This window comes from Nematolebias whitei, chromosome 8 (assembly GCF_014905685.2).
Source record: "Nematolebias whitei isolate Nwh7 chromosome 8, NemWhi1, whole genome shotgun sequence".
NCBI lineage: Eukaryota > Metazoa > Chordata > Actinopteri > Cyprinodontiformes > Rivulidae > Nematolebias > Nematolebias whitei.
In genome coordinates, this window is record NC_056505.1 from 26,466,055 (window position 1) to 26,476,151 (window position 10,097).

At 35.6% G+C, this 10,097-nt stretch overlaps 2 protein-coding genes across 2 annotated transcripts in view; both read right to left on the minus strand.

Annotated features, from left to right (window-relative positions):
• prkg1l (protein kinase cGMP-dependent 1, like) overlaps positions 1-10,097 on the minus strand; it is a 155,914-nt gene that overhangs the window by 145,160 nt on the left and 657 nt on the right. The window lies entirely within an intron of this gene.
• ubl4a (ubiquitin like 4A) lies at positions 1,944-4,701 on the minus strand (the record flags this gene model as incomplete). The annotated part of the gene is given in 3 exon segments (XM_037681110.1): positions 1,944-2,143; positions 2,241-2,346; positions 4,519-4,701. Coding segments are annotated over 3 exon segments (354 nt in total), but the record flags the coding sequence as incomplete, so codon positions are not given.

Consider the following 10,097-nt stretch of genomic DNA (forward strand, 5'->3'; position numbering starts at 1 on the left):
CGCTCGTGACAAATTCCTTAATTTCTCACCATTTCAGTCATGGCATCGACGAGGAGAGATCGCTTGCCTTTTGGCAAAAAAACTAACAAAGAAAATAAACAGCCATTAAAACAGATCAGGGATGAAGAAGGGGAATTTAATACATTGGTATCACAAACAGAACAGTCCGCCGGGCAGTTTATTGTCCGACACCGAGTACGCATACGCAGTAGGGGTTGAACGAGTATAAAATTTTTAAACTCGACATTAACATAATAAAACCAGAGTAGAACTCGAGTATTTGATGACGTCATAGATCTCAAGATACAAAAATAAATAAAGAAATAAAACCACAAAAAAAGGTAATTATTTACAAAAAAAGACCAACAAAACATTGGGAGCATATATTATGCTCCTACCATTTATCATACTGCAAATAAGTCACAGGAAAAACTAAACTATTAGTTTTTATTATTAAACTGCAAACGTGAAGAAACGTGCAGCACGTCAAAAACGAAACTTAAACCGAAACCAGTTCGGTGGATTGGACCCGGTGTTACACCATACTCTGTGACCTGCAACAGTGCAACACTGCCCCCTACGGTCATACGGTGGTCACATAATATGACGTCACTACGGATACTCGACGTAACATTTTTAACATCGATAGAGGTCCTAGCAATCAATGTGTAGATTACTCGAGTACTCTGTTAATGCCCTAATATATATATATATATATATATATATATATATATATATATATTACATATGGTATAATAAGAACTTGACTCTTCTGTTGGTACATATTTAATACACAACATGATGGGGATTTTGTGAAAGAGGAAATAAAACTGCCCGTCAGACTCTGCAGTTCCTTCTGGCTCAGTAAAGGGGAGGAGACAAAGAGAAGCAAGGTTTGTTACAGGAAACAGCCATGAGATGACAATGAAACAGTGACTCTACTTCCTCGGGCGGCCGAGATGAGCTGGACTGGGAAGCTCAGTCCTCACCTCCTTCTACAGGTGTGCAGTGGAGAGCATCCTGTGCTCCAGCATCAACGTGTGGCATGGAGGCTGCACAGCTGCAGAAAGAAAAGCTTTGCAGAGAGTGGTGAAGGCTGCACAGAAGACTGTTGGAGTCAGCCTCCCCACCATCACAGACATCTACACCTCCAGATGCAGGAAGAGGACCACCTGCATCATGAAGGACCCCAATCACCCAGCACACACTTTTTGCCCCGCTCCCCTCAGGAAGGAGGTTGAGGAGCATTAACTGCAGAACCACTAGACTGAGGAACAGCTTCTACCCTGAGGCTGTTAAGACTCATGAATCCCTAACCAGGATAATCACTGTAATTACACTTTAATTGGAGATTGTACACTTTATCTGTGCTGCTGATTTTCTTACCCATAAGCTGCTATAGTCATACCCATTTGCTCACAACAGACTCATGCTCAGGCTGCTGTTTAATACACTATTATTTTACATTATTATTGTTTAACGTTTATCTTAGATCCTTGTATACTGTCCTTTTTAATACTTTATATTTTTGTTATTTTGGAGTGTAACTGGGACCTTGAGTACACAATTTCGTTCCACCTCATGTACCACATGTGATGCGAATGACAAAGAACCTTGATGAAGTGACCTAACACAGCAATTAAGACCGAACTAAAGAAGCTGGTCTTCCTAAAACTGCACAATAATTTGATAGAAAAAAGTTTGCTTTTTTAATTAATGGTAATATAGGTTAAAGAAACACAAGCTTGATGCTAAATTGTTATTTTTGTTTAAGTATGAGCATTGTTAAGTTTATGAAACTCTGTACTTGTTCAAAACTGGAAACGAGCATTTAGCTTTTAAACAACTAAATAATCACACCTAATCACTTTTCTGGATAAAGAGGCAAAAAATTAACTTTAATCAGATTATCATGTTTAAATGGAAAGGTGACACTTTAATACCTTTATAAGTTGTTCGTGGACTCTTGCTGCATCTGCTGGACTGAAGTGTCTGGCCAGTATAGTGGACACAGTCTGCCACACTCCTCCGTGTGTGCTGCTGCCGGCCAGTCCAGAGCCGGCACTCCTCTCCCCCACAGGACGGATAACCAGGTTCAATTTAGCTTCTGGTCCGATGGAGTAATCGCTCAGCATGTGTTCATCTGAAGGAAAGAAATATTCCTTTAACAAAACTGTAACTGTCTGAAACAGCTAAAAAGATGTTGAAAATATCCAAATTCAATTTTCTGGCTAAGCTACCTGCAAGCGCTTTTCCTTTGTAGAGTAACCGCTGCTGGTTTGCAGGTATGTTCAGTCGCTCAGACACAAGTTCCTTCACAGTAGAGACTTTTTCATCTTCAGTAACCTACAAGATCAACAACACAGTGACATGACTCTTTGATTTTCCTACATTTCAAATCGACCGTGTCTTCTCTCCTCTTTATATTGCTGCCTGTTACCCAGATATTGATCTCACAGCGTTCAGTCTTGAGGGACACCTGAATTCCTAAAATTATGTTTCACAGAGAAGTGAGGAGGCTTTTCTGTGGAGCTGTGATCAAATTAATGATCTCATATCATTACATGTTTAACTGAATTTGTGTTTTTCTTACATCTTTGATGGAGGAGGGAAAGGCTGAGGTTCAATTAACAAAATACCCCTTTTGGTAATTGCATGAAGGCTAAAATGTACATAAGCATACATGTGCAAAACAACCCTTATAATGCATTAATAGATACAGGAGTGCACGTTTTAGATTTCAAAACAGGCCTAATTTCACTAAATCTGTTGTATTCCTGAACAAATAATGACCCAACTTCAAGCAAACTGAAAGTGAGGTAATAAATTATTCATATTTTTATATCTAGCTAAAGAATAAACCACACACAGATCCTCTCTGCACTGCAGTTTTGTCCTCTTATGCAGGATCAGATTATATTTTGTGGTCAGGAGATGATATAGCCTTTGCAGTATGTTGCTGTGAAACTGGTAATAGAAGCAAAGCAGGGCGGTTTGGTCAAAGCTGCTTGTTGATGTTGTTTCAGTGTGTAACATTCTTACAACGCAAAGAAATATTTGACACAAGACAATCTGAAATTCTGTCTTCAGTCTGAAATAAAACACTTTAAATGACAAAATAAACAATTCCTTACTGTCAAAGGAATTCTGTTTTCTTTTAGGCCACAGACAGTACGGTATTTACATTAAAGCATTGCCAGGCACACATATGGAGGAGAGCCTAATATATGTCTAATAATAACAACATCAACAATCCTTAATAATCTTGTCATTAATATTTTATTGTTGACTCCATAATTAAATAAACCAGAATCAATATGTTACTTCACAGTGAAGTTTAAACACATGATGGTGAAAACTATAAGATGTATTTCATATTGCCTTGTTATTTTTATAATTACCATATGTTTCTAATCAAATTGACACAAATTACATTCTGTACACATAAGCATAACTGAAAGCTTAGTCTGAGGACATTTGCTGGTTGTACCTCACTGTTAAATATTTAATTAGTTCTTAAATGTGTAAAAGAAATTACAAGAGAGGATATTGTCCTGACAGTGAATGAATGAAGTGACATTTCAAGCAGAGTAAATCACATTGGCTGATATTAAACATGACTTTAATAGGTCTTGTGTTTCTACAAAAACTTTGTCCAAACCAAGTATAGTATTTGTTTCACATAAATATATTTTGTTAATTGATATGAGAATAAAATGTTAGCGTTCGTCTGAGACACAATGTGGACGATGCAAAGACTTGTTGCGTTTGAGACTTTCAAAACTTCAGCCAATGCTTTGACTTTCCTGAATTTAAAATAAGTGGGTTGCTTTTTTATTTATTTGTGTGTGGGGAGTGGGTACTCTGCTCTTTTCTGAATATCTAACAAATTCCCTCCATCTCTTTTTTGCAGCAGCTAAAGTCTCCTCACCTCTGATTATGAGTGTAAGAAAGCCAATAAACTGAGGAAAACTGTTAGTGCACATATGATGAAGTTGCAAAAAGCAAAGTATAGTCCGAAATGAAAAGCTTAAGTAGTGTTTTAAAAAAGCATTAGTCTTGTTAAGTGCTTAGCGACAATGTTTTAATTGTTTAAAGCTGAGTTTAAACTTCTCCACTATATTTATGTTACTATACTGGGATAACTCCACATTAAAACGTTAATGTGAGGCATAACCTTAGTGACTTCCCTTAATACACATAAAATAAATGTTTCCCTCCTCATGTCTGAGGCCTCTTTGTGCAGTCTCTGACAACGAACAGGATAGCTCAAGTTAACATTTAGCTAGCAGCGGATGTTAACCAAACCACCCCCATATAAGCTACACAAAACAAAGGTGTTTAACCCATTGTCTAACTCAACAACCACACGTTTGTTTTATTCACATTTGCCAAATTTGAATAAATATTAAATGTAAATGTGCACTAAATGCTCTCAAATGATGAGAGCATTTAGTGAAGCAGCCACCACACACAGCTGGCGAGACACCGTGCTCCTCCTAGCTCGACTGAACTCACCTGAACACTGCACTCTTTTCCTTGAAGCGGCTTCACGGTGAGGATCATTTTGAACTCGACGGGGGCGAAAACACACAAAAAGACACAAAATACGTTTAAGGATTAAGTGAATAAACACAGCCAAATAACGCCACGCCGATAGTTCGAAAGAAAGCAAGTCGGTTCTTCTTCTTCTTCTTCGTCTTGTGTTTTATGGCGGTTGGCAAGCAACGTTTAGATGTGCATTACCGCCATCTACTGGAATGGAGTATGGATCGGGATGCTAAATAATTACTATAGGTTTAACTAAATAAAATAATAAGAAAATAAGAGAAAAAAAAAAAAAAAAACTATATTCTCTCGATTATTTCCGTCTTCTTAAGGTAGCTTAACAAAAAAACAACAAGTTCAGAAGTGAGAAGTTTATCCAAAAGATCCTGTATATTCAACTGTACTTTGTTGACCTGTAGTCTATGTGCCAGTTCCTTCCTCTCAGCTGAATATTTGGGACAGAATAATAAAACATGATTCACTGTCTCTTCTTGAAAACAAAAGTCACATTTTCCTGTAGGATGTTTTCCCATTTTAAACAATGTACTGTTTAATCTTGTGTGGCCAAAACGCAATCTGGATATGACTGTTTCCTCCTTTCTATTTCGTCCTGTTCTCCTCATCACACCAACTTTCCTTTGAATGTTATAAAACCACCTGCCAGTTCTTTCTTCTTCCCACTGTTTCTGCCATCTTTCCTTCACCTTTTGTTTAATAACTGATTTGATTTCTCCTTTACTGAATGGTACCAGTATATCAATGTAAGTATTTTTTGTTGCTTGTTTTGCATATTTATCTGCCAACTCATTTCCTTGTATTCCTATATGTGATGGTATCCATATAAATGTAATTAATAAACCCATCGCTTGAATTCTATAAATTAATAATTGAATTTCTAATAAAAGGTCAGGTCTGCTGTCTGAATGATTATTTTTCAATGAGTATAATGAAGAACTTGAATCAGAACATATTATACTCCTTAATGGACGAACTTCCTCAATCCATCCCAGAGCTAAAATGATTCCCATCATCTCTCCTGTGTAGACTGAGACTCCATCAGTAATTCTTTTACCTGTTTTGAAACTGAATTCTGGAACAATGAATGAAACCCCGCTACTGTTATTTGAATTTTTTGATGCATCTGTATAAATTTTAACATATCCATAATACTTACTATCTAAATATGTTTGTATTGAATGAGAATCTGAAATGTTTTCTTTTTTACGATTTTCCAACAAAGTGAGATCAACATCACTATTACTTAAAAGAGATGGGTGAACTGGAGACTGAGGAACTGTTTGACTAATATTTATGTGAGATATATCTAAATCTTTTATAATGTTTTCTACAGTCCAGCCAAATGAATTTAATTTCTTTTTCTCTTTTTCCCAGCTAGGTTTTAAAATCTCTTGACATGGATGATTTCCATTATGACCTTTTAACTGACACCAGTAAGTTGAAAGTATTTGTAATCTTCTAAGCTGAAGTGGCATTTCTCCCATTTCCACCAGTAAAGCTGATGTTGGAGTTGTTCTGATGGCACCTGTACATAATCTCAAGGCTTGATGCTGAATATTATCTAATTTTTTGAGTAATGTATCTGATGCTGACCCAAATGCTATACTGCCATAATCAAATAAGGACCTAATTAAACCTGTGTATATTGATTTCAGTGATTTCCTCTCAGCTCCCCACTCACTCCCCACCAAACACCTCATTACATTTAACACTCTCTTACATTTATCTATTATGTTTTGAATATGCACTTTCCAAGTAAGTTTGTCATCTAACCATATACCCAAAAACTTAAATTGGTATACCCTTTCCAAATCATGATTATATATTTTCAATTTTACATTTTCTGATACCTTTTTTCTTGTAAAAAATAAAGTCTTCGTTTTATCTATAGAAATTTTGAATCCCCATTTAAAGGACCAGTTTTCTATTTCATTAATTGCTTCTTGTGTCTTTTTTACAATATAATTTAAATTTTTCCCCCTCTTCCAGATTGCCCCATCATCAGCAAATAAAGAAAACCCCATTCCATTCTCCAAATTTTCAAACATATCATTAATCATAATAGAAAAAAACAATGGGCTCAATATACTTCCTTGGGGAGTTCCATTTTCAACCAAAAATTTTTCTGAAAATGTTTTTCCTATTCTCACTTGTATTGATCGATCTTGTAAAAAATCTTTTATCCAATAAAACATTGAACCATTTATTCCCATCTTTTTTAGTTTTATTAATAAACCTTCCTTCCACATCATATCGTAAGCTTTCTCTATATCAAAAAAGACAGCCACCACACTCTCCTTATTAACTTGTCCTTTCCTGATTTCATGTTCTAAACATAAAACAGGATCCATAGTGTTTCTACCTTTTCTAAATCCACTTTGGAATCTTGATAAATATCCCCTCTTCTCAACAAAGTAAGTCAGTCGTTCATTTATCATTCTCTCCATAATTTTACATAAATGTGAAGTTAAAGCTATAGGTCTATAACTGGCTGGGTTTGATCGTTCTTTACCTGATTTGAGGATTGGAACTATGATTGCTTCTTTCCATGCTTTAGGTAAAAAGCCTAATTCCCAGATCTTATTATATAATTCCAGTAAAACTTTTTTAGATGAATTACTAAGCTGATTAATCATAATGTAAGAGATATTGTCATTTCCTGGAGATGAGTTTTTTGATTTCCTAAGGGCATTATTCAGTTCAAAAAAGGAAAAGGGAGCATTTAATAAGTCAGTGGATCTTATATTTTCTTTTAATAAATGAATATTTTCATTGATTGTACAATTTCTATTCCGTTTCTCTTCTGTACTTAGATTACTACTATTGTGGATTTTAACAAAATGATTGACCAAAATGTTTGCCTTCTCTTCCTCTGTTACAGCAGTAACATCTCCATCCTTCAGAACTGGATATCCATATTCTCTTCTAAACCCATTCATTCGTTTTATCATCCCCCAAACTTTTGAAATGTTTGTTTCCCTACCTACCGAATTACAAAAGTTTCCCCAATAAACCTTTTTTGCATTTTTTACAGTTCTTCTAACAAGAGCTTGCAACCTTTTATATTCAATAAAATTCTGAAAGTTATGATTTCTTTTTAACAATCTAAAAGCTTTATTTCGAGATTTTATTGCTACATCACAATCCTTTGTCCACCACGGTACGACTTTCTTCTTATATTTCCCTCTCTTTCTTTGGACTGTTTCACGTGCAGCACCTAAAATGGCTTCACAAATAGAAAGATTTAAATTGTCAATATCTAAATCAATATTAACTGTTTGCATTTCTTTATCACTTATTATTTTATATTTTTCCCAATCAGCACTTCCAAAGATCCATCTTTCTACACCTACATTATCAAATGTTTCCATTTCCAAACCGATTTCAATGAATATAGGATAATGATCACTTCCTATAGTTGATTCTTTTAATACTTGCCAATTACTGATCCCAGCAAGACTCTCTGAAATTAAAGTTAAATCTAATGCTGATTCAGATCCATTTCTAATATTGAATCTTGTCCCCTCCCCATCATTAAGGCAAACTAAATTCTTTAGATCCATTATTTCTTCCACCACCTCTCCATTAGCATCATTACTACTACCCCACAAAGTACTGTAAGCATTAAAGTCTCCACAACAGATTACTTTTCCTTCAATATTTTTAAACATTTCCTCCATTTGATCTAAATAAAGTTTTTTACAGGGATTATAAAAATTTAATATTTTAATACTTTCTTTATTAATCCAAATTTCTACAGATATCCATTCTAATGTTATTCCTTTTTCTAAATATCTATATTGTATTCCTTGTTTTATAAATATTATACATCCTCCTCCACTCTCTTGCTCCCTGTCTCTTCTAATACTGTCGTACCCTTTTATCACAAAATCTAATTCTGGTTTGAGCCATGTTTCTTGAACACAAATTATGTCTGGTTTTCTTTTCGAATTGTTTAAATATCCTTTAAATTCTTGACCATTAGCTAATAAACTCCTTGCATTCCATTGAAGAATAATCATTATATTCTTCCTTCGCCCAGTTTTCCATCTGTTTCTAGCTTTTTATTGATCGATTCCCAAGATAAATCCTTCACAGACAGAAATTTCTCTGCACCTTTCACTATGATTTTGATTTTTTCAGTTTTTTGCTTCACTTGATCAGTGCAGTTAATAACATAAGCCATGAACAGAATTAATTTATCCATTGTAATTTCCATTCCTGTCATTGCTCTTTGACTGGATTCAGATTTTGGACTAGGAGGAACTTTAGGATTTCCCTGTAGGCCCACTGCTCTTTTTTCTTGCACCTTTTTTGTTGCTTCTGCATAAGTAATGTTTTTAACAGTTTTTATGTGCTGTATTTCTGCTGCCTTCTTCCTTACTTCACATCCCCCATACGCTGCACTATGCTGACCTCCACAGTTACAACATTTCAACTGTACATCTTTCCCACATTCATCATACCTATGATCTCCACCACACTTTGCACATCTTTGCTTCCCTTTGCACACTGCTGCAATGTGACCGTATCTTTGGCACTTGTAACAGCGCAGAGGAGGAGGGATGTAAGGCCTGACAGGAAAACACATGAAACCAATTTTTATTTTATCAGGAAGAGCTTCGCCTTTAAACTCTAATAGTACCGAGAGACTCTCAATCCTTTTCCCATCTACAGTTTTTAACAACCTTTTCAAATTGCATATTTCTACATCATGAATATTTCTTTTAAGTTTTTCCAGATCTTCCTCAAGTGGAATACCAGTGATAACCCCACGTGATACCTTGTTTTCTCCAATAATTTTCTTTTCACTAACAACCTTTTTGCAAATGTTATCAATCTGCATAGCTTTATTTTTTTGTTCTTCAGATTTACATTTGATCAACAGATTCCCATCACGCAGCATTTTCGCAAACTCCACCTCACCTAGTTTCTTTTTTATATCTTTAGATATCGCTATAGGGCTTAGATTCACGTTCTCATCTTCTTTCTTGAATTTAAGTATGACTTTAAATTCCTCATTTATCACTTTCCTTCTAACCAGTCTGTTTTCATCCTCTGAACTACACTCTTCAAGGCTTCTCTTATTACTGTGGCTGCCAAGCTCTCTGTCATCTCTCACAGCTTTGCCCTTACCTTTTCCTCCTCCTCTACCTACCGGAGTCCAGTCATCAAAATCCATATCCTCGTTGTAATCTACCTGAGTAGTCATCCCGATCCAGTCGCATTCCAGTTTATGCCAACCACCAAATTCAAAAAGAAAAATGAAATATATGGATACAAAAATCTCAAACTTTCAAAAATTTCCCGCCGTTCGTCCGTCCACAGCAATTTCCACCTTCCGTGTCGCCTTTATAATCTCCCGTTTTTTCGCAAGTCGGTTCTTCTCTTGTCAGCGCGTCATCTTCCTTGCTGATAGCTGCTGTTCTCTCAGTTTACAGCAGCGCCCCCTGCTGGCTGGAGGCGGAATCTTCATAAAATGTTTTTATTGATAGATAGATAGATAGATAGATAGATAGATAGATAGATAG